Source organism: Salvelinus alpinus, chromosome 30 (assembly GCF_045679555.1).
Source record: "Salvelinus alpinus chromosome 30, SLU_Salpinus.1, whole genome shotgun sequence".
Taxonomy (NCBI): Eukaryota; Metazoa; Chordata; class Actinopteri; order Salmoniformes; family Salmonidae; genus Salvelinus; species Salvelinus alpinus.
Window position 1 is genome coordinate 14,227,903 of NC_092115.1, and position 27,912 is coordinate 14,255,814.

The 27,912-nt window shown below is 44.1% G+C and overlaps 2 protein-coding genes across 5 annotated transcripts; one reads left to right on the top strand and one right to left on the bottom strand.

The window, feature by feature from the left end:
- Positions 1-12,457: 12,457 nt before the first annotated feature.
- Positions 12,458-20,290, top strand: thap4 (THAP domain containing 4). Its single transcript, XM_071376379.1, has 5 exons — positions 12,458-12,923; positions 14,615-14,768; positions 18,877-18,986; positions 19,476-19,579; positions 19,887-20,290. Exons 1-5 carry the CDS (start codon positions 12,899-12,901, stop codon positions 20,001-20,003), a joined length of 510 nt encoding a protein of 169 aa, XP_071232480.1. The 5' UTR covers positions 12,458-12,898; the 3' UTR covers positions 20,004-20,290.
- LOC139559916 (bcl-2-related ovarian killer protein homolog A-like) lies at positions 20,291-27,819 on the bottom strand. Of its 4 annotated transcripts, none has more exons than XM_071376375.1 (6): positions 27,435-27,729; positions 26,654-26,966; positions 25,499-25,627; positions 25,180-25,242; positions 22,162-22,325; positions 20,291-21,550 (listed from the first exon to the last, which is right to left on the bottom strand). In XM_071376375.1, exons 2-6 carry the CDS (start codon positions 26,859-26,861, stop codon positions 21,425-21,427), a joined length of 690 nt encoding a protein of 229 aa, XP_071232476.1. In that variant the 5' UTR covers positions 26,862-26,966; positions 27,435-27,729; the 3' UTR covers positions 20,291-21,424. The 4 variants fall into 4 exon arrangements, with proteins under 4 accessions (XP_071232476.1, XP_071232477.1, XP_071232478.1 ...); XM_071376376.1 differs by having other exon boundaries at positions 26,654-26,827; positions 27,435-27,561; XM_071376377.1 differs by lacking the exon at positions 25,180-25,242 and having other exon boundaries at positions 27,435-27,819.
- Between the last annotated feature and the right edge of the window lie 93 nt (positions 27,820-27,912).

A 27,912-nucleotide genomic window follows, 5' to 3' on the forward strand; every position in this document is an offset into this window, starting at 1 on the left:
GACATCATGGGAAAATCATAAGAAATCCTCCAAGACCTCAGAATAATTTTTTTCTGACCTCTACAAGTCTGGTTCATCCTTGGGAGCAATTTCAAAACGCCTGAAGGTACCACGTTCATCTGTACAAACAATAGTACGCAAGTATAAACACCATGGGACCACGCTGCCGTCATACCACTCAGGAAGGAAACGCATTCTGTCTCCTAGAGATGAACGTACTTTGGTGCGAAAAGTGCAAATCAATCCCAGAACAACAGCAAAGGACCTTGTGAAGATGCTGGAGGAATCGGGTACAAAAGTATCTATATCCACAGTAAAACCAGTCCTATATCGACATAACCTGAAAGGCCTCTCAGCAAGGAAGAAACCACTGCTCCAAAACCACCATAAAAAAGCCAGACTACGGTTTGCAACTGCACATGCGGACAAAGATCGTACTTTTTGGAGAAATGTCCTCTGGTCCGATGATACAAAAATAGAACTGTTTGGCCATAATGACCATCATTATGTTTGGAGGAAAAGGGGGAGGCTTGCAAGCGGAAGAACATCATCCCAACCATGTAGCACGGGGGTGGCAGCATCATGTTGTTGGGGTGCTTTGCTGCAGGAGGGACTGGTGCACTTCACAAAATAGATGGCAACATGAGGAAGGAAAATTATGTGGATATATTGAAGCAACATCTCAAGACATCAAGACATAAAGCTTGGCAGCAAATGGGTCTTCCAAATGGACAATGACCCCAAGCATACTTCCAAAGTTGTGGCATAATGGCTTAAGGACAACAATGTCAAGGTATTGGAGTGGCCATCACAAAGCACTGACCTCAATCCTATAGAAAATTTGTGGGCAGAACTGAAAAAGCTTGTGCGAGCAAGGAGGCCTACAAACCTGACTCAGTTACACCAGCTCTGTCAGGAGGAATGGGCCAAAATTCACCCAACTTATTGTGGGAAGCTTGTGGAAGGCTACTCGGAACGTTTGACCCAAGTTAAACAATTTAAAGGCAATGCTACCAAATACTAATTGAGTGTATGTAAACTTCTGACCCACTGGGAGTGTAATGAAAGAAATAAAAGCTGAAATAAATCATTCTCTCTGCTATTATTCTGACATTTCACATTTTTTAAATAAAGTGGTGAACCTAACTGACCTAAGACAGGGAATTTTTACTAAGGACTTCGAAAGCCAAGTTAACAAACAGATTACTGACCATTTCGAATCCCACCGTACCTTCTACGCTATGCAATCTGGTTTCAGAGCTGGTCATGGGTGCACCTCAGCCACGCTCAAGGACATCGATAAGAGACAATAAATACTGTGCAGCCATATTCATCGACATGGCCAAGGCTTTCGATTCTGTCAATCACCACATTCTCATCGGCAGACTCAACAACCTTGGTTTCTCAAGTGATTGCCTCGCCTGATTCACCAACTACTTCTCTGATAGAGTTCAGTGTGTCAAATCGGAGGGCCTGTTGTCCGGACCTCTGGCAGTCTCTATGGGGGTGCCACAGGGTTCAATTCTCGAGCCGACTCTCTCCGCTGTATACATCAATGATGTCGCTCTTGCTGCTTGTGATTCTCTGATCCACCTCTACGCAGACGACACCATGCTGTATACTTCTGGCCCTTCTTTGGACACTGTGTTAACTAACCTCCAGACGAGCTTCAATGCAATACAACTCTCCTTCCGTGGCCTTCAACTGCTCTTAAATGTAAGTAAAACTAAATGCATGCTCTTCAACCGATCGCTGCCCGCACCTGCCCGCCCGTCCAGCGTCACTACTCTGGACGGTTCCGACTTAGAATATGTGGACAACTACAAATACCTAGGTGTCTGGTTAGACTGTAAACTCTCCTTCCAGACTCACATTAAACATCTCCAATCCAAAATCAAATCTAGAACCGGCTTCCTATTTTGCAACAAAGCATCCTTCACTCATGCTGCCAAACATACCCTCGTAAAACTGACCATCCTACCGATCCTCGACTTCGGCGATGTCATTTACGAAATAGCCTCCAACACTCTACTCAACAAATTGGATGCAGTCTATCACAGTGCCATCCGTTTTGTCACCAAAGCCCCATATACTACCAACCACTGCGATCTGTACGCTCTCGTTGGCTGGCCCTCGCTTCATACTCGTCGCCAAACCCACTGGCTCCAGGTCATCTACAAGTCTTTGCTAGGTAAAGCTCCGCCTTATCTCAGCTCACTGGTCACCATAGCAGCATCCACCCGTGGCACGTGCTCCAGCAGGTATATCTCCCTGGTCACTCCCAAAGCCAATTGCTCCTTTGGCTGCCTTTCCTTCCAGTTCTCTGCTGCCAATCACTGGAACAAACTGCAAAAATTACTGAAGCTGGAGACACATATCTCCCTCACTAGCTTTAAGCACCAGCTGTCAGAGCAGCTCACAGATCACTGCACCTGTACATAGCACATCTGTAAACAGCCCATCCAACTACCTCATCTCCATACTGTATTTATTTATTTATCTCTCGTCTTTGCACCACAGTATCTCTACTTGCACATTCATCTTCTGCACATCTACCATTCCAGTGTTTAATTGCGATATTGTAATTATTTCGCCACCATGGGCTATTTATTGCCTTACCTCCCTTATCTTACCTCATTTGCAAACAATATAGACTTTTTTTCCGACTGTATTATTGACTGTATGTTTGTTTATTCCATGTGTAACTCTGTGTTGTTATATGTGTCGAACTGCTTTGCTTTATATTGGCCAGGTCGCAGTTGTAAATGAGAACTTGTTCTCAACTAGCCTACCTGGTTAAATAAAGGTGAAATAAATATAAAATAAAAAATACACACAAATCTAAAGGGATGGAGTAAGAATATTTACATATAAATATATAGATGAGCGATGGCCGAGCGGCATAGGCAAGATGCAATAGACGGTATAAAATACAGTACACATATATGAGATGAGTATGTAAGATATGTAAACATTATTAAAGTGACTAGTGACAGTCTTTGTCTCCCTCTAGGGGCTGGAGGAGCATTGGAGTCACCACAAGGAGGTGTCAGGGTACCTATGGAAGGCACTACAAGTCCTTACACCATGGCAACCCTGCCTCCCTACAAGCTGTGGGTATTGATCATGTTCCGGCCTCAATTAGAAAAGGGGACCGTCTTACACAGCTAAACCAAAGGGAACGTTTTTGGATTTACAAACTACAGGCCACTAAGTACCCTGGTTTAAATTAAGATATGGATTTACATTTACATTTACATTTAAGTCATTTAGCAGACGCTCTTATCCAGAGCGACTTACAAATTGGTGCATTCACCTTATGACATCCAGTGGAACAGCCACTTTACAACAGTGCATCTAAATCTTTTAAGGGGGGGGGGGGGTCAGAAGGATTACTTTATCCTATCCTAGGTATTCCTTAAAGAGGTGGGGTTTCAGGTGTCTCCGGAAGGTGGTGATTGACTCCGCTGTCCTGGCGTCGTGAGGGAGTTTGTTCCACCATTGGGGGGCCAGAGCAGCGAACAGTTTTGACTGGGCTGAGCGGGAACTGTACTTCCTCAGTGGTAGGGAGGCGAGCAGGCCAGAGGTGGATGAACGCAGTGCCCTTGTTTGGGTGTAGGGCCTGATCAGAGCCTGGAGGTACTGAGGTGCCGTTCCCCTCACAGCTCCGTAGGCAAGCACCATGGTCTTGTAGCGGATGCGAGCTTCAACTGGAAGCCAGTGGAGAGAGCGGAGGAGCGGGGTGACGTGAGAGAACTTGGGAAGGTTGAACACCAGACGGGCTGCGGCGTTCTGGATGAGTTGTAGGGGTTTAATGGCACAGGCAGGGAGCCCAGCCAACAGCGAGTTGCAGTAATCCAGACGGGAGATGACAAGTGCCTGGATTAGGACCTGCGCCGCTTCCTGTGTGAGGCAGGGTCGTACTCTGCGGATGTTGTAGAGCATGAACCTACAGGAACGGGCCACCGCCTTGATGTTAGTTGAGAACGACAGGGTGTTGTCCAGGATCACGCCAAGGTTCTTAGCGCTCTGGGAGGAGGACACAATGGAGTTGTCAACCGTGATGGCGAGATCATGGAACGGGCAGTCCTTCCCCGGGAGGAAGAGCAGCTCCGTCTTGCCGAGGTTCAGCTTGAGGTGGTGATCCGTCATCCACACTGATATGTCTGCCAGACATGCAGAGATGCGATTCGCCACCTGGTCATCAGAAGGGGGAAAGGAGAAGATTAATTGTGTGTCGTCTGCATAGCAATGATAGGAGAGACCATGTGAGGTTATGACAGAGCCAAGTGACTTGGTGTATAGCGAGAATAGGAGAGGGCCTAGAACAGAGCCCTGGGGGACACCAGTGGTGAGAGCACGTGGTGAGGAGACAGATTCTCGCCACGCCACCTGGTAGGAGCGACCTGTCAGGTAGGACGCAATCCAAGCGTGGGCCGCGCCGGAGATGCCCAACTCGGAGAGGGTGGAGAGGAGGATCTGATGGTTCACAGTATCGAAGGCAGCCGATAGGTCTAGAAGGATGAGAGCAGAGGAGAGAGAGTTAGCTTTAGCAGTGCGGAGCGCCTCCGTGATACAGAGAAGAGCAGTCTCAGTTGAATGACTAGTCTTGAAACCTGACTGATTTGGATCAAGAAGGTCATTCTGAGAGAGATAGCAGGAGAGCTGGCCAAGGACGGCACGTTCAAGAGTTTTGGAGAGAAAAGAAAGAAGGGATACTGGTCTGTAGTTGTTGACATCGGAGGGATCGAGTGTAGGTTTTTTCAGAAGGGGTGCAACTCTCGCTCTCTTGAAGACGGAAGGGACGTAGCCAGCGGTCAGGGATGAGTTGATGAGCGAGGTGAGGTAAGGGAGAAGGTCTCCGGAAATGGTCTGGAGAAGAGAGGAGGGGATAGGGTCAAGCGGGCAGGTTGTTGGGCGGCCGGCCGTCACAAGACGCGAGATTTCATCTGGAGAGAGAGGGGAGAAAGAGGTCAGAGCACAGGGTAGGGCAGTGTGAGCAGAACCAGCGGTGTCGTTTGACTTAGCAAACGAGGATCGGATGTCGTCGACCTTCTTTTCAAAATGGTTGACGAAGTCATCTGCAGAGAGGGAGGAGGGGGGGAGGGGGAGGAGGATTCAGGAGGGAGGAGAAGGTGGCAAAGAGCTTCCTAGGGTTAGAGGCAGATGCTTGGAATTTAGAGTGGTAGAAAGTGGCTTTAGCAGCAGAGACAGAAGAGGAAAATGTAGAGAGGAGGGAGTGAAAGGATGCCAGGTCCGCAGGGAGGCGAGTTTTCCTCCATTTCCGCTCGGCTGCCCGGAGCCCTGTTCTGTGAGCTCGCAATGAGTCGTCGAGCCACGGAGCGGGAGGGGAGGACCGAGCCGGCCTGGAGGATAGGGGACATAGAGAGTCAAAGGATGCAGAAAGGGAGGAGAGGAGGGTTGAGGAGGCAGAATCAGGAGATAGGTTGGAGAAGGTTTGAGCAGAGGGAAGAGATGATAGGATGGAAGAGGAGAGAGTAGCGGGGGAGAGAGAGCGAAGGTTGGGACGGCGCGATACCATCCGAGTAGGGGCAGTGTGGGAAGTGTTGGATGAGAGCGAGAGGGAAAAGAATACAAGGTAGTAGTCGGAGACTTGGAGGGGAGTTGCAATGAGGTTAGTGGAAGAACAGCATCTAGTAAAGATGAGGTCAAGCGTATTGCCTGCCTTGTGAGTAGGGGGGGAAGGTGAGAGGGTGAGGTCAAAAGAGGAGAGGAGTGGAAAGAAGGAGGCAGAGAGGAATGAGTCAAAGGTAGACGTGGGGAGGTTAAAGTCGCCCAGAACTGTGAGAGGTGAGCCGTCCTCAGGAAAGGAGCTTATCAAGGCATCAAGCTCATTGATGAACTCTCCGAGGGAACCTGGAGGGCGATAAATGATAAGGATGTTAAGCTTGAAAGGGCTGGTAACTGTGACAGCATGGAATTCAAAGGAGGCGATAGACAGATGGGTAAGGGGAGCCGCGGCCACGCGGTGTGAAGCGTTTGTATGGTCTGTGCAGAGAGGAGAGAACAGGGATAGACAGACACATAGTTGACAGGCTACAGAAGAGGCTACGCTAATGCAAAGGAGATTGGAATGACAAGTGGACTACACGTCTCGAATGTTCAGAAAGTTAAGCTTACGTAGCAAGAATCTTATTGACTAAAATGATTAAAATGATACAGTACTGCTGAAGTAGGCTAGCTGGCAGTGGCTGCGTTGTTGACTTTGTAGGCTAGCTGGCAGTGGCTGCGTTGTTGACACTACACTAATCAAGTCGTTCCGTTGAGTGTAATAGTTTCTACAGTGCTGCTACAGTGCTGCTATTCGGTGGCTAGCTGGCTAGCTAGCAGTGTTGATTACGTTACGTTGCGTTAAAAGAACGACAATAGCTGGCTAGCTAACCTAGAAAATCGCTCTAGACTACACAATTATCTTTGATACAAAGACGGCTATGTAGCTAGCTATGTAGCTAGCTACGATCAAACAAACTACAGGCCACTAAGTACCCTGGTTTAAATGAAGATATGGATTTACAAACTACAGGCCACTAAGTACACTGGTTTAAATTAAGATATGGATTTACAAACTACAGGCCACTAAGTACACTGGTTTAAATGAAGATATGGATTTCTCACCTTTCCTGTCAGGTCGTGATAGGTCCCTTTGCTGTCATCTAGTGGACATATTGCTCTATTGCCCTCAGCTATGTTTAGACTGTTGTGGTCCATGTTTGCTGTGATCTAGTGTACAGTACTATCAAATAGATGGCTCTCCTATTCTTAACATTTTGCCCAGTCATATTCAAGGTTAGAACTACCTTTCTAGGGGTTATGATGCTTCTAGCCAAGAGTTGCATTTTTGATAACATATCTACAGTATTTTACTTTTTAATGTGTATAGTTTTGCCTACTAGGTGTTGTCCAATGAATTATGTAACCACTCCATCTTCAAATCAGGGTTGATTGGAAAAAGCTGTTCAAAAGAGGACATTGTACAGTCGTGGCCAAAAGTTTTGAGAATGACACAAATATGAATTTTCACAAAGTCTGCTGCCTCAGTTTGTATGATGGCATTTGCATATACTCCAGAATGTTATGAAGAGGGATCAGATGAATTGCAATTAATTGCAAAGTCCCTCTTTGCCATGCAAATTAACTGAATCCCCCAAAAACATTTCCACTGCATTTTAGCCCTGCCACAAAAGGACCAGCTGACATCATGTCAGTGATTCTCTCGTTAACACAGGTGTGAGTGTTGACAAGGACAAGGCTGGAGATCCCTCTGTCATGCTGATTGAGTTCGAATAACAGACTGGAAGCTTCAAAAGGAGGGTGGTGCTTGGAATCATTGTTCTACCTCTGTCAACCATGGTTACCTGCAAGGAAACACATGCCATCATCATTGCTTTGCACAAAAAGGGCTTCACAGGCAAGCATATTGCTGCCAGTAAGATTGCACCTAAATCAACCATTTATCGGATCATAAAGAACTTCAAGGAGAGCGGTTCAATTGTTGTGAAGAAGGCTTCAGGGCGCCCAAGAAAGTCCAGCAAGCGCCAGGACCGTCTCCCAAAGTTGATTCAGCTGCGGGATCGGGGCACCACCAGTACAGAGCTTACTCAGGAATGGCAGCAGGCAGGTGTGAGTGCATCTGCACGCACAGTGAGGCGAAGACTTTTGGAGGATGGCCTGGTGTCAAGAAGGGCAGCAAAGAAGCCACTTCTCTCCAGGAAAAACATCAGGGACAGACTGATATTCTGCAAAAGGTACAGGGATTGGACTGCTGAGGACTGGAGTAAAGTCATTTTCTCTGATGAATCCCCTTTCCCATTGTTTGGGGCATCCGGAAAAAAGCTTGTCCGGAGAAGACAAGGTGAGCGCTACCATCAGTCCTGTGTCATGCCAACAGTAAAGTATCCTGAGACCATTCATGTGTGGGTTTGCTTCTCAGCCAAGGGAGTGGGATCACTCACAATTTTGCCTAAGAACACAGCCATGAATAAAGAATGGTACCAACACATCCTCCGAGAGCAACTTCTCCCAACCACCCAGGAACAGTTTGGTGACGAACAATGCCTTTTCCAGCAAGATGGAGCACCTTGCCATAAGGCACAAAACATTGATATTTTGGGTCCATGGCCAGGAAACTCCCCAGACCTTAATCCCATTGAGAACTTGTAGTCAATCCTCAAGAGGCGGGTAGACAAACAAAAACTCACAAATTCTGACAAAAGCCAAGCATTGATTATGCAAGAATGGGCTGCCATCAGTCAGGATGTGGCCCAGAAGTTAATTGACAGCATGCCAGGGCGGTTTACAGAGGTCTTGAAAAAGAAGGGTCAACACTACAAATATTGACTCTTTGCATCAACTTCATGTAATTGCCAATAAAAGCCTTTGACACTTATGAAATGCTTGTAATTATACTTCAGTATTCCATAGTAAAGTCTGACAAAAATATCTAAAGACATTGAAGCAGCAAACTTTGTGAAAATCAATATTTGTGTCATTCTCAAAACTTTTGGCCACGACTGTAGTATCATAACTTTGTACTTACTCCCTGACGAAGGCCGAGCAGCCGAAATGCTTCAGAGTTTTTAAACTTTGTTTCCATTGAACATGCCATACAAATAAAGGCATTTTAATGAATTGTATGAAGAGTGCCTTGGTCCTCCTTTCTTTTTGAGAACTAATGGGTGATTTAATATTTTCTACCTGTTCAACACTAATAAGGTTTAACCCAAAGGCCGGCAGATGGCGATATTTAGTCATTTCGGCTTACCGTTCAAACACATTGTATGCAGCCGGCGAAACAGTTGTATCCCTCATGGACTGGTTGTACCTAAAACATTATCCATTCAGGCAGCATAGGATTCGATTTCCTCTTTAACTTTTTTTATGTTGAGAAGACGGAAAATGGGGGAAATATGCGTACTTTTGTTATGAAGTACAATTTTCCACCGCCATGCTAGTGGCTAAATGCTAAGGTTAAATGAAATGACTCAATTTCGCCATCTGCTGGCCTTTGGGCTAATTAGGGTCCCTGGGCAAATCTATGGTTCCTACCCTGTCATAGTAGCTTTTTTCTCTATTATCCTGTATTAAGGTTTTTGTTTGAACTTAATTATATCATAAGAATTATATAATATCAAATCTAATTTTATTTGTCACATACACGTGTTTAGCAGATGTTATTGCGGGTGTAGCGAAATGCTTGTGTTTCTGGCTCCAACAGTGCAGTAATATCTAACAAGCAATATAGGCCTATACCAGTGGAGGCTGCTGAGGGGAGGACGGCTCATAATAATGTCTGAAACGGAGCGAATGGAATGGCATCAAACCATGTTTTTGATGTATTTGATACTATTCCACTCCAGTCATTACCACAAGCCGCAAAATACTACATCTCCCATGATTCATCTGTGCACCTGTGGGAGAAGTGTGGGGGATGATTAAAAGGATGAGTGGCGTCAGAAGGGAGTGGGATTATCCAGTGTTGACGAGTAGGAAGGATGTGGCAGTAACAGATGAGGAGAAGGCAGAGAGGATGGCCGAGCGTTTGTCGAAGTACATAGCTCGGTAAAATTTGTCAGAGGAGGGGCAGAGGGGGAGACAGAAAACGAGAGAGGAGCATCCTAAAGTGCTGGATAGGAAGGAGGATGTAAATGATGTGTTGAATGCACCATTTACCAAGGCAGAGGTGAAAAGGGCAATAGGTAAGGCTGTAATACAGGAAATTACCACGACACCCCACACATTGACTCTGAACCGGTACGTCGTCTATAGTCTCGCTAATGTTATTTTATCTGCTGCTCTTTAATTACTTGTTACTTTTATTTCTTATTCTTACTCATATTTTTTTTTGTGTGTGTGTTTTTTTTTAAATTCATTGTTGGTTAGGGGCTCATAAGTAAGCATTTCACTGTAAGGTCTACACCTGTTGTATTCGGCGCATGTGACTAATGACATTTGATTTGATTTGATTTTACAGGCATGCTGCGAACATGAGCGAAGACAGAACACGAGTTTTGGGTGGGTGGGTAATACCCAGGCGAAGGAGATGGGACTGTATTGAAGGGAGTTTAGTCCAAAGGTAGCTATTTCTGTAAATCTACCATGGCTACTGCCACCCCCAGTAGTTGATCTAGAAGTGTTGGAGAGACTAGGAAAAAATAGGGAGGGTGTTGATCCATCTGATTGGAGAGACTAGGAAAAGATAGGGAGGGTGATGATCCATCTGATTGGAGAGACTAGGGAAAGATAGGGAGGGTCATGATCCATCTGATTGGAGAGACTACAGAAAGATAGGGAGGGTGTTGATCCATCTGATTTGTTCAAGAGACGTCTTGATACTGTGTATCAGGATTTTGTGGCCATTTACACAGATGGTTCAAAATATCTAAGGACAGGACGTACTGGGTCAGCATTTGTAGTGCAGGAATGTGGGGTGGAAGTCAGAAAATGTATTACAGATCATCTGGCTCTATATGCGGTGGAGCTGATGGCCATACTGTTGGCCTTGCAGTGGGTGGAGGAAGTCAAGCCAGACAGAGTAGTTATTTGCTCTGATTCATGTGGTGTTAATGAGTCTTTAGGTCACGTAGTAGACAATACCTTTTTTATGAGGTACTACAAACCCATGGCAAGATTAGACAGATGGGTATACAGATAAGATTGATTTGGGTCTCAGCCCCATGTGGGAGTGGAGGGGAATGAAGCAGTTGATGTACTGGCTACACAAGCACTTAGAAGCGGGGATGTTGATGTTGTAATTTCAATGAGCAAGGCAGAGGCAAAAAGCCTGATATGGACAGTGATGGTGCAGAGATGGCAGGAGCAGTGGAATAGAGCAACTAAGGGCATGCATTTAAACTCAGCAAAAAAAGAAATGTGCCTTTTTCAGGACCCTGTCTTTCAAAGATAATTCGTAAAAATCCAAATAACTTCATAGATTTTAATTGTAAAGGGTTTAAACATTGTTTCCGATGCTTGTTCAATGAACCATAAACAATGAATGAACATGCACCTGTGGAACGGTTGTTAAGACACTAACAGCTTTCAAACGGTAGGCAATTAAGGTCACAGTTATGAAAACTTAGGAAACTAAAGAGGCCTTTCTACTGACTCTGAAAAACACCAAAAGAAAGATGCCCAGGGTCCCTGCTCATCTGCGTGAACTTGCCTTAGACATGCTGCAAGGAGGCATGAGGACTGCAGATGTGGCCAGGGAAATAAATTGCAATGTCCGTACTGTGAGATGCCAAAGACAGTGCTACAGGGAGACAGGATGGACAGCTGATCGTCCTCGCAGTGGCAGACCACGTGTAACAACACTTGCACAGGATCGGTACATCCGAACATCACACCTGCGGGACAGGTACAGGATGGCAACAACAACTGCCCGAGTTACACCAGGAACGCACAATCCGTCCATCAGTGCTCAGACTGTCCGCAATAGGCTGAGAGAGGCTGGACTGAGGGCTTGTACCTGTTGTAAGGCAGGTCCTCACCAGACATCACCGGCAACAACGTCGCCAATGGGCATAAACCCACCGTCGCTGGACCAGACAGGACTGGCAAAAAGTGCTCTTCACTGACGAGTCGCGGTTTTGTCTCATCAGGGGTGATGGTCGGATTCGCGTTTATCGTCAAAGGAATGAGCGTTACACCGAGGCCTGTACTCTGGAGCGGGATCAATTTGGAGGTGGAGGGTCCGTCATGGTCTGGGGCGGTGTCACAGCATCATCGGACTGAGCTTGTTGTCATTGCAGGCAATCTCAACGCTGTGCGTTACAGGGAAGACATCCTCCTCCCTCATGTGGTACCCTTCCTGCAGGCTCATCCTGACATGACCCTCCAGCATGACAAGAATGTCAGTGTTCTGCCATGGCCAGCGAAGAGCCCGGATCTCAATCCCATTGAGCACGTCTTGGAGCTATTGGATCGGAGGGTGAAGGCTAGGGCCATTCCCCCAAGAAAATGTCCGGGAACTTGCAGGTGCCTTGGTGGAAGAGTGGGGTAACATCTCACAGCAAGAACTGGCAAATCTGGTGCAGTCCACGAGGAGGAGATGTACTGCAGTACTTAATGCAGCTGGTGGCCACACCAGATACTGACTGTTACTTTTGATTTTGACCCCCACCCCCTTTGTTCAGGGACACATTATTACATTTCTGTTAGTCACCTGTCTGTGGAACTTGTTCAGTTTATGTCTCAGTTGTTGAATCTTGTTATGTTCATACAAATATTTACACACAATAAACGCAGTTGACAGTGAGAGGACGTTTCTTTTTTTGCTGAGTTTATTTCAAGTACAGAGGAAAATCAGGGAGGGGAGGACGGTAGGAGGGGACAGAAGAGAGGAGGCTATTTTTACACGATTTAAGGTTGGGACACAGCCAGTTGAACAAGTCCTTAAATGTGATAGGAAAGGATCCAACAGGAAAGTGTGATTATTGCCAGGAAACAGAGATAGTGGAGTATGTAATGCTACAGTGTGGGCAGTATCAGAGGGAAAGGAAGAGGCTGAGATCTGGTATGAGGGAGAAGGGGATACAGTAAATTAGTTTAATTGTATATTGAGTAGAACGTCATTAGATATAGTCTCAAATATGTTATATTTTTTAAGAGCAACGGGGCTGGCAGGTAGAATTTCGTGTCTTCCTGTCTCTAGCCCACACTCCAGTACAGTAGGTTGCGGTAATGCACCATAACGTTGGATGCCAACCTCCGATAAACCCCACTGAAGAAGATTAATCTGTGAAAAAGGGGGCGTCAGTAACATGACAGCCTGAGAATAATATTGTCGCAGTATTATATGCACCATTTCACTGCTTCGCGAAATATTGGTCTTCCTTTTCTAACATAATGACATACTTTGAATAAGACAACCTTTGCAATGGCGTGCCCTTTTCACCAGTCAGGTAAGCAATTTTTTTACAATCTAATTCCAACGGTGAAACATTTTATCCTTGAACTGCTTACTTAGCCTACTCTCTATACGTGTATATTCAATGTCAACAGCATACCAACTCGATACAATTTTACTCGGTAGATATAGCTTTACTTTATTTAGTTTTTACATATAACACTTGCGACATTGCGCTTTGTGTAGGTTGGCTATAAGGTTAGATTCATGATATCGATAACGGCCCAAGAAACACATTTTTATAAATTTCCTTATGGCCCTGCTACACTTCAACCATCGAGCGACTTCACCATTCATTTTCTAGATTAAGGTTGACTCAATCGTTTTAAACTTTTGTTTTACTATTGACAGTTACAGCTGATTTAGGGATTGTATATCTATTCGCTCTTTTTAAATATGTCATTTAATGCATTAGTTTGTCTCTGACTTGTTTAATCAAACGTTTTGCCGCCAGCTCCTTATATCAGGGCATGAAAGTGTCCTGAATTAGCCTAGTACGCAAGTGCGCCCAGCTATACCCTGTCCCGAGATTGTTTTTCCGAGCTAAACCAAAGTTATTTTATAACTAACGCAAAATGGACCACGGCCAGTCATTTGCAATGGGAGCAAATTAATCCACCCGATTAGACTATAATCACTCCACTGTAAAAGGTAAATATCAGCAAACCATTCAAATAGTACGTGTAGTACGCGTAAGCTTGGAATAGTGAGTCAGAACCACACATTGTACTGTGTTGGCAGAACAGGTGTGGTTAGAATCCCCGAGCTGACAAGGTAAAAATCTGTCGTTCTGCCTCTGAGCAAGGCAGTTAACCTACTGTTCCCCGGTAGACCGTCATTGTTAATACGAATTTGTTCCCTAACCGATTTGCCTAGTTAAATAAATAAATAAAAAGCAAGTAAGTGGGCGAGCCAAGCACAACCTAGTGAGATCCTATTGGCTCGTTCTAGCATAGGTCTACATTTGCTTATTTCCAATAGGGTACGTCTACACTGAATTCTGCTGTGCAATAAGTCAATTCGCCCTTGCATTACTTCTAAAGAACGCAAAATTAAAACTTTGGCAAAGGATAAAGTCTACAAAACGTAGTTCACTCTGTTCATGACATATTATAGTTTTGGAAACATAAAAATGTATTGAGGTCAAATGTTTAATCAATGAGAATTTGCATAACGTCGGCCAAAATCCATCTAACTCCATCTTCTCCCACTGCCGGTGTTGTACCGAAAAGCTCCCCCTGCAAGCCACCCCCCCCCCCCCTTTCGCGTGAACGCGCACGCACTCAATTCTTCATTGCTGTGACTTGCTTGCTAGTTGAGATTTCTGATCACGTTAGGCTGCGTTTCATTTTTTTTTTTTTATGTCCTTTGATCATTTGGTCGAAGGCATATGGCCTCGACTATACACCACTGGCTATTTTACTAAGATTTATGATGTCAAGAAGCTACTATGTTCACAATGTAAACAAAAACAACTTGTGTAATTGGAGGATCATTTGGTACAACCACTAGCAACAATTGATAGTAAAGCAACGCAACCCGTATAGTGGAGCTGAAGTGGCGAGCGACTACGAGTTTTTGTTGCGTATTCATAGGCTACGTCAAAATCGGATACGTGCCGTGGTTGTCTGGCTAGGCCTACGCAAATGACTGTCCCCTATATGAAGCCCTTGTGTTCCCCCATAGCTGAGCTGAACCCTGCGCTGCTGGCATTGGACTGGCTTCTCGGGGTCTGGGAGTCCGATGAGCCAGGAGAGGGCTCATTCTCCTCCATACCACCTTTCCGCTACAACGAGAGACTGCACTTCTCCCATGTGGGCCAACCAGTCATCAACTTCATGTGAGTTGGACTGACAGCTGACTAGGGTACAGCAGGCCTAACAAACATCACACTACACAAGTAGAGCCTGTCAAGGTTGCGCTTAGCCTGCTATGATTTTTTTGAATCATGTCCTTTCTAGCTCAGTTGGTAGAGTAGGGCGCCTGTAATGACCATACATATGTAAAATGTATGCACGCATGACTAAGTTGCTTTGGACAAAAGTGTCTGCTAAATGACTAATTGTTTTGGATTCAACGTCTGGCATAAATGAGCGTTTGGGTCAGGGAAGTTTCCTCTGACAACCTTTACAAGCCAGAATGTTGAATAAAATTATATTTTGACTAACTTTACCTGTTGTCCGTGTGGTTGGTTCTTTTGCAGGTTGGTGTGTGAGACAATATATCCACAGGAAAGTAGAATTACATCAACTTTTCTGCATAAAAAGATGATTATGAGATAATTGGCTTTAAATTTCTGAAGTGTCAGCTATTTTTATCTTGAATTTATCAAACATGAATGGGTATTGAGTACTATGTAGGTAGAGAACATTAAAACTTGGCTGTCAATAACATTTGGACAAAAATGCAGATAAAACCTTAGTCCCAAGCTATACATGGTAAACACCGCCCAAGAAAATGCTTACTTGCAGGTTCCTTCTTGACAATGCAATAATAATAGATAAGAATATGAACAAAGTAAATGGCTGAATAGAATAAATAAAATACAGGAACAATTTTATAGTCCAATATTTAAACATGTTTTGGGGAAGGCAGGGATTGGGGGCAAGTGTGTAGTGCATGTGTGCGGAGACTCAGCAGGTGAACTGGACTGACCAAGTGTTCAGCAGTCTGACGGTTTGTAGATACCAACAGGCTCAGAGACCGTTTCTATCAGACCTCATGCTCCGATACCGTCTGCCTGACTAAGGAAGTGAACAGCTGGTGTGTGTGGGGTCCTTGATGTGCGAGACTTCCTCATGCACTGTTTCCAGTAGATGTCCTGGATGGGTGGGAACACTGGGGCCGTCTTCACCCGCTGCTGAAGGGCCTTGCGGTTGTGGAGAGAGCAATTCCTGTACCAGGCCATGATGCAACCGGTCAGGACGCTCTTGATGGTGTAGAGGTAGTATTGGGAGAGGACTGGGGGATGACATGCCAAATTACTTCAGCCGCCTTAGGAAGTAGCAGCGCTGTTGCACCCTCGACTGGTGGTGTTATTGGTCCATGTCAAGCCCTCAGTGGAAAATGCAGTCCTGTTGCTGTGGATTGGGGCATGTTCCCTTTGCTTTCTGAAGTCAACAGTCAACTCCTTTTGTTCTGCTGATATTGAGGGAGAGGTTGTTGAACTGGCATTGAGGTACCAGGACAGTTACCACCTCCCTATAGGCTGACTCGTTGTTGGTTATCAGGCCTACAACCGTGGTGTCGTCAGCAAACTTAGAGTTGGTGTTGCACAAAGTCAGTTGTGGGTGAACCGGGAGTACAGCAGAGGGCTGAGGACACACCTGTGTTAAGAGTAGTGTGGGGGTGTTGTCAATCCTCAGCCTGTGGTTTTCCCATCAGGTAGTTCAGGATCCAGTTGCAGAGGGTGTTGTCCAGACACAGGACTTTGAGCTTGGTGTCAAGCATAGAGAACAATAGTGTTGAGTGCTGAACTGTAGCCAATGGGGCGATAGTCATTTGGGAATGTCACCTTGGTCTTGGGCATTGGGCATTGGGATGATGGCGGTCTCCTTAAAGCAAGTGGGGGGACTACAGGTTGAAGATGCCCGCCAGCTGGTCAGTGCACACTCTGAGGATGCGGCCAGGGATACTATCTGAGCCGGCTGCTTTGTGAGGATTCACTCTTCTGAGAGTGGAGCGCAAAAGTGCTTGGTCATCCGGTGCAGCGTGAGTCTTCCTGGATGGCTCGTTATTGTCGGCCTTGAAGTGAGCATATGTGGTAAGCTCGCCTGGGAGGGAGGCATCGGTGGGCACTGTAGATGGCTGTAGTCCTTGCGACATGCATCGCGAGTCTGAATTGTTGAACATCGGTTTGAATTTTTTTACTTTTTGCGTCCCTAATGGATTTGCGGAACTCGTACCTGGTTGCCTTGTACTTGCCTTCAAGTTGTCGGGGTTCGTTCTGACATTGAATGCTGCAGTACGGCCTCTGAGCATGGTGTGGATGACTCTTCGAACATATTCCAATCAGTATTCCCAAAACAGACCTGCAGCATTGAGTCTGCCTCTGTCCAGCGCCTCACTGTTCTGTGTTGGTGGCTCCCTCTTGAGTTGCTGCTTGTAGGTGGTGAGTAGGAACAGCGACGTGATCTGATTGGCCGACGTGGGGGGCGGTGGTTGGCGTTGTACTCGTCACGGATGTTTGTGTACACCTGTTCCAGCATGTTTCCTATCATGGGTTAAGATACATGTTGGTGATACTTTGGAAGAATTTGGTTGAAATTAGGGATGCACGATATCGGTAAGCATATTGGAATCGGACGATATTAGATAAATGTCAACATCGGCCCGATGTCTAGTTTAATGCCGATGTGCAAAACCGATGTCAAAGCTGACGTGCATACCTATATAACGTAGATGTAATGACGGCATGAAAAATACTGCGCTACACAGAACAAAAGCAGAAAAATACTAAGCGCACACTTCCAACAAGTTTAAGTCGAGCAGTCATTTGAAAGAGTGAACATTTCAGCGAGACAGCTCAAAGGTGAAATCCATCAACGCCAAGATAATGGAATTCATTGCCCTTGACAATCAACCGTTCTCTGTCGTGGATGATGTTGGCTTTTGCCGACTGGTCGAGCACCTCGAGCCCCGGTACACACTACCAAGTAGGCGCTATTTTTCAGATGTTACCCTACCGGAGTTGCACAGTATTGTTGAAACCCACATCCATGAGCTACTTGCTATGGGCGTCACTGCTATTAGCTTCACGACTGACATTTGGACCAGCGACGTCAGCCCCATGAGCATGCTGAGTCTGACAGCACAGTGGGTCGACGAGGATTTCGTACTGAGGAAAACCGTATTGCATGCTCAAGAATGTGCTGGTTCTCATACCGCTACTACCATTTTAAATGGCATTTGAGAACCTGTTTGAAACTTGAACACACTCCTAGCTCCATTCGAACAACTGAATCGAAAAATACGTTTATCAACTGCGTCTGCAGCAGACGTGACACCCTCTGTCATGGCTTTTAAACTTCTGCTCAACAAAACTGCCGACACAGACCGTGGGGTTAACTTGCAAAAGTACTCTACAAGAGGCTGTAAATAAGCAATTCGGTGGCATTCTCTCGGAACCTCCTTTACTGTCGCCACCATGCTCGATGCTAGGTACAAGGACCGCTACTTCGATGCAAACAAGCGGGGTTTACATGAAATGTTAGACAGCTGGACAAGATGGAAAGGACACCGAGTGCGTACCGAGGAAGAGGCCATGGACAGAGAGCTGAAACTTCACTGCTTGACGTGTATGATGAAATCCTGCTTGAGACTGAACAAATTAAGAAATGGGTTTTGATTGTTTTACTGTTAATAGGGACATGCATAAAGGCTAACAAACTTGAACTGTACTAGAATGCTTAAGGCCACTAAAATGTTATATCGGTTATCGGAATTGTTTTTTAATTTATTTTTTGGGCAAGGAAAATATCGGTATTGGCCAAAAATGTCATATCGGTTCCTCCCTAGTTAAAATCTCCAGCGACAATATGCCTCCGGGTGAGGATTCTTGCTGGCTAATGTTCTTGTACCGTTTGTTGAGTGCCGCCTTGGTTCTGCGCAAGCAAATATCAATGTAAACGTGCACAAGTTTGGCAAGTATCTTTGACAGAAACCTCAACGCACTTCCAGCGCTTTGAAAAGTATAATTACATCAACTTTCCTGTGGATGTATTGTCTCTCATTTCTACCTGCAAAAGGACCAACCACACGGACAACCGGTAAAGTAAGTTTCAAATATCATTTTATTCAACATTCTGGCTCGTAGAGGTCATGAGGAAATTTTTCTGATCCAAATGCTAATTTATGCCCGACGTGAAATTCGACGTTGGGTTTCCGGGCTAGGATGAACGTACAGTGTTATAATAATCACGTGTACATTTATTTCCCCTGTTCTGCAGGTTTAATGCGTTCCATGCTGAGAATAAGAAACCTATGCACAGGGAGTGTGGCTTCATCAGAATACAACCAGGCGGCAACAGAGTAGCCTTCATTATAGCACAGAACTCAGGTACGAGACTGTTCAATGCTTAGACCTAGCCTATACTTACCCCTCAGATAATTTAGAACGTTGCCCAAGTGGGACTTGAATCTGCAACCTTTCATCTGTCCGTTCAACTAAGCTATTAAACCAGGTCTGAACCTCTAATCTCAGATAACCCAAATCTGAAGTCTCACGTAATTAGTCAGCGGCTCGATTTTAAGTTCTGGTTCCATACGTATTGAGAGAAGAGATGAAAAGCTGCTAGAACGAGGAGCAGAACCAGAACAAGGAGTTCCACCCTCTCTCTTTGCAAGTTATGGCCAAATATCCCCTCCAAATTTCAAAAGATGCCAAAACCTTTTTTTTTGTCCAAATAACCAGTGACAAAACACCGGAACTACTGCTGCTCATTATCACATTAGTTCCCAACAGATTCTACAGTATCAGTTATGTTTGCATAGATCTGTCCATGAGAGATCAGAACCTCCTATAAATCTGGTGTTCTCTTCTCTACAGGCCTTGTGGAGATTGAGGAAGGAGACCTGACTGGACAGCAGTTAACTCTACACACCCATGCCCTGGCCAGAACCTCCTTCGCTAAAGAACCCCATGTACAGCAGGTGAGACTGCCACTTTCTAGTCTGTTGACTCTTTTCGATCCAACAAAATTTGGCCTATGCCCCTAATAGATATTCAATGGTTGAATGAGTTTAGGGCTTGGGCTTAGAAGCTACCTTGTGCAAAGTTGCTTACAACTTTCTGGTTCTTTTAATTTGTTACGTCAAGTTTTACAAAATTGACAGATCCAATAAAGTGTTACAGAATTTAACAAGCTCCCTTCCAATTGGATACTCTCTGGTGTCAAGTGCACTACTCTGGTTAAACCACAGTAATTAGGATTTGATGGATTCCTGTTCTCTCCCTCAGATTTCCAGAGTGTTCCAGCTGAGACCGGATGGGAAGCTTGAGCAGACTGTCTCCATGGCGATGGAGGGTGGGCCACTTATGCAGCATTTGCACATCACCTACCGCCGCTCCTCTTGACCACCAGGAGGTGACGGGGAGTAATAACAAGCACTAGACTTTGTTCATTTGATTTTCCTGCCCCTTAATTAATGCTGATCTAGGTTAGTGTTTTCTCCCATTGGGGTTTGGGGAGGATAAACCGATTCTAGATGTGGTCATTGTGCCAAAAGACAGCTGCAACAAGTGATGTTTAAGTAAGTGTGTTCAGCCCTTAATTTAATGCTACCATAATCAAGTTGTCCTTCTCATAGAGGCTGTATTGAACCCAATGGATAAGTTGAATAAAAACAAATGTAACAATCTAATTGTGGTGATTTCACTCCTGTTTACAGCACTTATTACGATAGTGTTTAAAAGTTTATTTTGCATATGAAAGTATATACAGCACAATAAGTCAACTGGACCACAGGAAAGATACTTTAAGATTCAATCACTACAGTATCTGAATAAAATACATTAAGATTTTAAAAGATCCAACATTCTAAAATATCCCCCATAAATCAACGGGAGAGTATTCATTAGGGCACACCGTAGCAAAAACATTGCAACAAACAAGTTTCTTATTGGACAAATGCAAGGTTGACCCCTACCCGTTTCATTCCTAGCAAATACAGCACTGTAAAGTGTGCAGAGCCTGGCTAGACGTGCATCCCACAACAGTAATAGCTCATCATACAATTCATGTCCTCTACAGTGGTGCAGCAAAAAAACAATTGGATGCTTTGTCCATTTCTTCAGTGTAAAGTCCCAGAGATGATATGCTGTAGGCATCAGACTGAAGTGAGATCCAGAGGTATGAGCACCTACCAAAGTACTCACGCCGACACAGTAGTGCAAAATGCATTACGACACTGAAAGATACATGGTTCTGTACAACTACTTTGAGCAAAAGTTGATAATCTGAAGTGTATGGGTCGTTCCACAAAATAAGTTCCTTTGCGTCCCTTTTATATTTTAAGTAGAAATTGTGCACAAATTATTTTAAAAGCCTGTTATATTAAATGAAGTGCCCTTTTTAATATAGACCACATGGAAAATTAAACAAAATGACAAATTCAGCATTTTGACTTCTAGTCTGATGCATCATACGGGCTACATTTCTGTATTTGGAAAGTTATACATCAAACTTTATCGTTGACATGCAAAACATTTTGTGCCCCAACAATGGACTAATGAAACAAATACCAAGACTTTGGGTGGAATTTTCTGAAGTTGATCATCTGCTCGTCGCACTAAAAAGGGCACCTAATTGGTGGAACTACCCAAATGAAATACTCTTTGGAAGAAGAGCAGTCATTGTTTGATTGTACAAATGTGATACTGTGACTTGGCAAGAAGGAAAGTCACTGTTTAGACAGTCATCAATCTTCCAGAAAATGTGTTCCATCAGGACTTCAAGTGCGTGTTCTTTCAACCCGGAATTCTTCTCCCAATTCTTCTCATGGCTCCTTCATAATGTAGATGTACAGTGTTGATAGAAAGTGCTTGCAGGACTGGGCAACGGGAGACAGCCAATGGGTCTGAGGAACGGCATCTAACTTCACCACACACCTCTTAATGTCCGTCTGGAAAAAGACAGGTCACATTGGAAATGCCTAAGAGAAACTGTCAGGACATTCTTTGCATCCTCCATCCTTCTCAACATGCATTGAAGGTCAGGAAAATAACCTTAGATCTAAGATATTTGAAGGAGGGCGATGTAAGGAATCAAGAAAAGACAATTGAGAAGCCAAAATCTCTGGTAATGTTGCCCATACACTTCCACTGAACCGCTAGAGGGCAGCATAGGCTAAACTCTGCATCCTTCAAAAGACTACATTGAGGGGAAGGTCTGCTGCGCTTCAATAAGCATCCTGCTTCGAATACGCCGACAGCGTCATTGCATTTTGGTACACCAGAATGACCTTAATTTCCAATGAAACGCTGCGATTGCGTTGCAGAGGCAGCGCGTTCGGTGTGGTGCATACATAGGATTTATCGAACAAATGTATGCGTAGACGGCTTGACAGAAATGGTAGCAGAAGGTGAATGTTAAACTTTTGTTGCATACATATCCAGATGAAGCTGCATACTATTTTGCGCAATGACGCTGTCGGTGTGTTCGAAGAACCACAACGATGTGGTAGTTACGAAACAAAACTGTCCCTTGGTCAACAACAACAGTCCAGCCACTCACCCATCCTCCGCGTTTCTTCAGCCAAGGGGCCAGGTTATTGCGGACAAACTGGCCCAGGCTGTCCACTATGGTTTGGACCGTAGCTGGCTGGTTCTGTCGCACGCAGTCCACCGCCAGAGCCCCAGCCACGGCGTACATAGATACCACCTTCCCCCATGTGATACCTATGGACGGGAGAGCGAGAATCACGGATCAGTTGGCTGATTGTGGTTAGTTGATCATGATGCTTCATACTATTTATTGCAATACTGCAACATTATTGAAAAGAACATAGCTCATAACAAAACAGTTGAGGCAGTTAGACTGCTGATAAGTGTGTATTGCAGTTCACCAGTCCCAACTCAAATACAGTGGGGTCCGAAATTGACACCATTGATATAAAGATAAGCAAAAATGACCAAATGAAATCAATCAAATACTGAGCTATATTAGAGGCTCAAAAACAGAGGGGTATTTATATTTTATAGTAATACAGTGGCTCAGAGAAAGATTCATTGTTAAACAATCTAAACAAACATTGACGCTCGTTTTCAATGCGTTAACTGCACTGAGCCTTTTTCTAAAATGGTTTATGAGTTGTAGAACACTGGGAGGGATCTTAGACCATTCTTCCATACACAATCCTTCCAGATCCTTGATGTCCTTCATCTGAGTTTATGGTGGGCCTTCTTCCATTCATACCACAGGTTTTCAATGGATTTCAAGTCCGGAGACTGAGATGGCCATTGCAAAATATTGCTTTTTGTGGCCAATAAACCATTTATTTGCATATTTTGACGTGTAAAGCCAAGTTTCAGCCTCCTGGTACTGGGTAAAGTTCACGGTGCCGATGACCATAAGAGCTCTATTTTCCTGTCGTGACCAAAAGCTCCAGTTCAAATCCATGTGCAAATGCCATTTAGCAAACAGGCATTTATATTTGTTGGATGACAAGAAAATACACTTTGGCCATGCACAGCAGTGGTGGGTTTGGCGTCGCAATAAGAATACATGAGCAGAAAATAACCCCATACCTACTGTAAAATAGGATGGTGGATCTTTGATGTTATGAGTCTATTTTGCTTCCACTGGTCCTGGGGCCCTTAAGGTCAATGGCATCATAAACTTTACCCAGTACCAGGACATTTTAGCCAAAAACCTGGTTTCCTCTGCCAGGTGGCTGAAACTCTTCCAGCAAGAAAATAACCCGAAGCACGCGTATCCATGGAAGAAGGCCCACCATCAACTCAGATGAAGGACATCAAGGATCTGGAAGGATTGTGTATGGAAGACCTACAAAGAAATGGTTAATTGGCAACAAAAATCAACATTTTGCATTGACATCTCAGTCTCCACTCTCCGGACTTGAAACCCATTGAAAACCTGTGGTTTGAATTATTGAAAACAGGGGTGTCAATCGTTTTGACCCCTACCTTTGAGAAATGTTTGCAAATTTTTATTAAGGGTGTCAATTTCGGACCCCATTGTACTTTATTTTAAATTGCTCTACTTCTACATGCTGCAGTCTAGTGCAGAGATGGTACCAAGACACTGCATACTTCAGAAGTCAACTGTACAGTATGTCCATTATCCAGAGAGAAAGAGCAAGACAGTCGCATCAGAGCTCTACATCAAAGAAATGGTCATTAGTTTCCTGGTAAAGCCGTTTGGCTATCAGCCTCGTTATGACTGTGATGCTTGAAGAACGGAAAAACCTGCACTCACTGAAATAGTCTGCTTTGATGTATATATTTTTTGCATCAGAGGTCAGAACAAACGCGTTTCGGTGGCATCCTTCATCAGCGTTTAGAGAAGAGGCATTGGCCCATATTTATAGATGACATCACACTGCAGTACTGCTTCTTTCTTTGCATTATAGTCATTTAGCAGACGCTCTTATCCAGAACGACTTACAGGAGTGATTAGGGTTAAGTGCCTTGCTCAAAGCCATAGACATATTTTTCACTTAGTCGGCTCGGGGATTCGAACCAGCAACCTTTCGGTTACTGGCCCAATGCTCTTAACCGCTGGGGTACCTAACGCCATTTTTCATAATCATTATTTACATTCATTTTTCTACTATTTTCCACAAGAGCTTCAAAATAATAATAATAAAAGAAATGCACACCTGTTGCTCACAGGAAGCAAATTAACAGGAGTTATTCATATGACTGATGCAACAAGAAGGCTAATGGCATTAGCCTCCTTTAAGCATTTTTTGTTTGCCTTCACTGACTGACCTGTGACCTGGTTCTAGGGATCTATGGACCTCAGGGAAGGCTTAAACAAGCTAACTCCCTCTGGGACAGGGAGTTACTCACGTCGTCTAACTCCCTACAGAGATCTGACCCTGACGTGAGATGACCCAGCCAAGAATAGATTGTCTGGGGATAAGGAGAAGATGGAGGAAGAGAAGGGTTAGAAGGGAAGGGAGAGAAATCGGGGACATTGGGGAAGCAAGATTAGTTTGTGCACTTGGCAATGAGTAAAAGACGAGAGGCGAGGTTACACGGAACGTCTAGCCAAAGCACTTCCTTATCGAATGTAATCGAATGATGTCATAATGGTCTATGGTTGGAAGTTGAAACACTTAATTTCAATCGTTTTTTTAAGAACAGTTCATGATCAGAGTTGGGATTTTGATCCATTACAATCCATTATTCTGAGTGCAGCATTTGATTGACAATTAAATCATTATTCATTAGTCTCTATTGCAATCATTACATGTAAGCAATTTTGCTTATCTTTTTTTAGTCTAATAAATATACTGCCGTTTAACACCACATCCCAAAAGGTCAACGTTGCCTTGGTCAAAGGTTTGTTTTTCTGTCTGGAGGAATCCCACGGTGTTCCAAAAAGGCCTCTGGTGACGTCAAAACAGTCACAGTTCTGCCTAAATGCCTGCTCGAAAAATGCTTTCGAATGTAGCCTATTTTTATCTTTCCAGACACAGAGCCAAGTTTGAGCGACATATTATTAATGCAGCCCAGGGGACCCATCCTGTACTGTAGCAGTAATTCATGTATGGCATTGAATTACCTTTTCGCTCTTTAGTGACATGATCCATAGCAGAAACGGTGTGTACTAGTGACGGAATGTGAGCTGTTAGATAAAAAATAAATGCATGTTTTTGTCAAAGTTTCAACTTGTCTATGTCCAATAGACAGAAAAACATGTCAAGTAAAGAAAATAAAGATGTAGGCTACTGTGTGATGCTTTTACACAGCAGAGACTGCATGTACCAGTGACGGAATAGGACAGTTGTTCCAGACACCTGATGTTCTTGTGTGTTGCCAAAAATCAGCCCTGACTGGTCAGCTTATGCAACATCAACCCCCAACCCTTTGAAGTTGTTCACCTGCTGCGAATATCTCTGTTGCCACAGCAACGAAGGCATCAGAAACCATGGTCTCCATGGCTACTGAGATGTTGAGCTGTCTCGCCACGTTCCGGTAGACACTGGGCCGCATGCACTCCAGCTCATCACCTAGAAAAACCAGGGGCGACCACAAGGCTGAACATTTAGGAACAGGATAGCGCTGAGAAAGCATGACTGGTCTATCAACCCAATTAATGACTTAAAGTTTCAATCCGCAATTGAAACAATAAAGTGCCTCCCCACCTGTTTCGGTAAAAAGCTGAGGAATAGGGCTGGAGAAATGTAATCGCTCAAATTCTTAGACAGAGCTATGGATGCAAGGACTGACCAGCCATGATATCAAACCTATAGTTTAAATCATGTTGAGGCTATATAGTGTTTGTTAACATCTACTTTGTTTACAAACATTGCAGTAAAAAAAACACTTATAATACGTTGGGTTCTGATGGGGTACAACAGTTGAACAAAGCTCATGAGGCCTTTATTTATAATTTATATTCTTCAAGAATCAATGGATACATATCATGAATTTATACATCCAAAATGGATGCAGCAACTGCAGATTGTTTCACTGTCAAATAAGGGGCAATCATTGAACCACAGGGGCGTTAGTTTCTATGACCAGTCTGGTTATCCTAAATCAGTTTTTCCCCAAACTTTTTGGCTCTGTGACCAAGCTTTTAGAGATGTGTTGTTATCAACAAAGTAAACAAATCTATTGTCTTGGCCACAAACCAACCCAAGCTGAACAAAATCAGCCATAGCCCACAACCCACCAGTGTGTCCAGACAGGTCCTGCGCCACCCATTTAGTAAATATAGATGATGAACAAGAGGGGCCTGTGGGGTATGTAAGTGTCATCTCACCTGTCTCAATTAGCATACCAAACTGAACCATTCAGTAGCTTGATTGCCCTCACCCCGGACTGCCAGACGGTTTTTAATAGCATTCTGGGTCATGCATGTCAGTCTGTGCCAGTCCTTAATCTCAAGGCAAGCCACTGATATACACGTGGTGGACAAATCCTGTACAGTGTGTACCATATCTATTCAGTGGAACATAGGGATTCTCAAGAGAAATTAGGTAATTTTTTATGTGAAGTTTCACATGTAACGATTTGCAGCAGGTTCTTACCGAGACAGAGAAGCACAGCAGCCACATCACAAAGCGTTGAGTCCACCTGAGTTTTGGACGAGCCTAGCCCATAGAGGTTGAGCCTAGAGTGTATGTAGTCCCTACACAGTGCCTTGGACTTGGACACTAGTTCTTTGTCGGACGGGGAATGATCAAAGGCCTCCATCACCCCGGCTGCAAACACAGAAGAGTGACGAATCACCTCCATCTCCCAAACAGGATTCTGATTGGGAAAAACCTGACCACTTCAGTGTATCAGTGCCTGAGTGGTTCTGCTCAGCGGCAGCTCCCAAAATGAAGATAATCTTTAAATCTGTTAAAAAAATAAAAAAATGGCCTATCACAAACGTTTTACATGTTAACAAAATATATATTTTTAATGAAATACAAATAAGAATGGTCAAAATGCATTCAAAAACTTTAATTTAATAAACCACTTTGTTATGTAACTCCAAGTAGGTTGTATGATTCATAAACTTGCCATAGAGGCATAGCCAAGACCGACAATTATCATAGGTCTACAATTATTTAATATCCATATATATGTACGAAAGAAATGTCAAGCTAGAATAACCTAGTGAATTTCCCCTCGTTCATTTTACTAGATATAGACCAATTTATGTAGGCTGAGAAATTAGTAAAATACTATTTCCGCATTAATTACTCATTATTAATCCTCGATCAAACCTATTAACCTGTAGGTATTAAGAGTATCTTCCTAAATTGATATAGAAAATTTCACCCGACACCTGCTGAAAGACACGCATCACAGTGATCTTACCGATGCCATTTTGATTGGATTCAAATCATTCCTTGGGTGCCAAGGTAAAACATGTATATCCCTTCGGAAAAGTACTGTCGAATACAGTGCTCAAATTACAAATCCTGTCTGCATACCGTCACAATTTTAACAAACAACGCAAAAAATCGTTGATGAAATTCCTTTTCTTGCGCGCAACCTTTTACAATAAATACAGAAAACAAGCCATATTAACAAATGTAGCTACTAGACAGTACTTCGTGTGCAGACCAAATTCATAGAAAACGGTATGTCCACTCTTCGGTTTCCTTCTATAGCAAATTATTTGGGTTGAGATGACGCGAAGCGCAGCCAAAGAGAGCGTCTTTTCATGCCCCACCCACTTCACCGGGCGCAGTGCTCAACTATCGTTGGCCCCGTTCATAAACTTTACATCCTAAATGTGTTGTTGTCTTCTGTAACCTAATAGGCATGAATATTCATTTGAATATTCATTTTA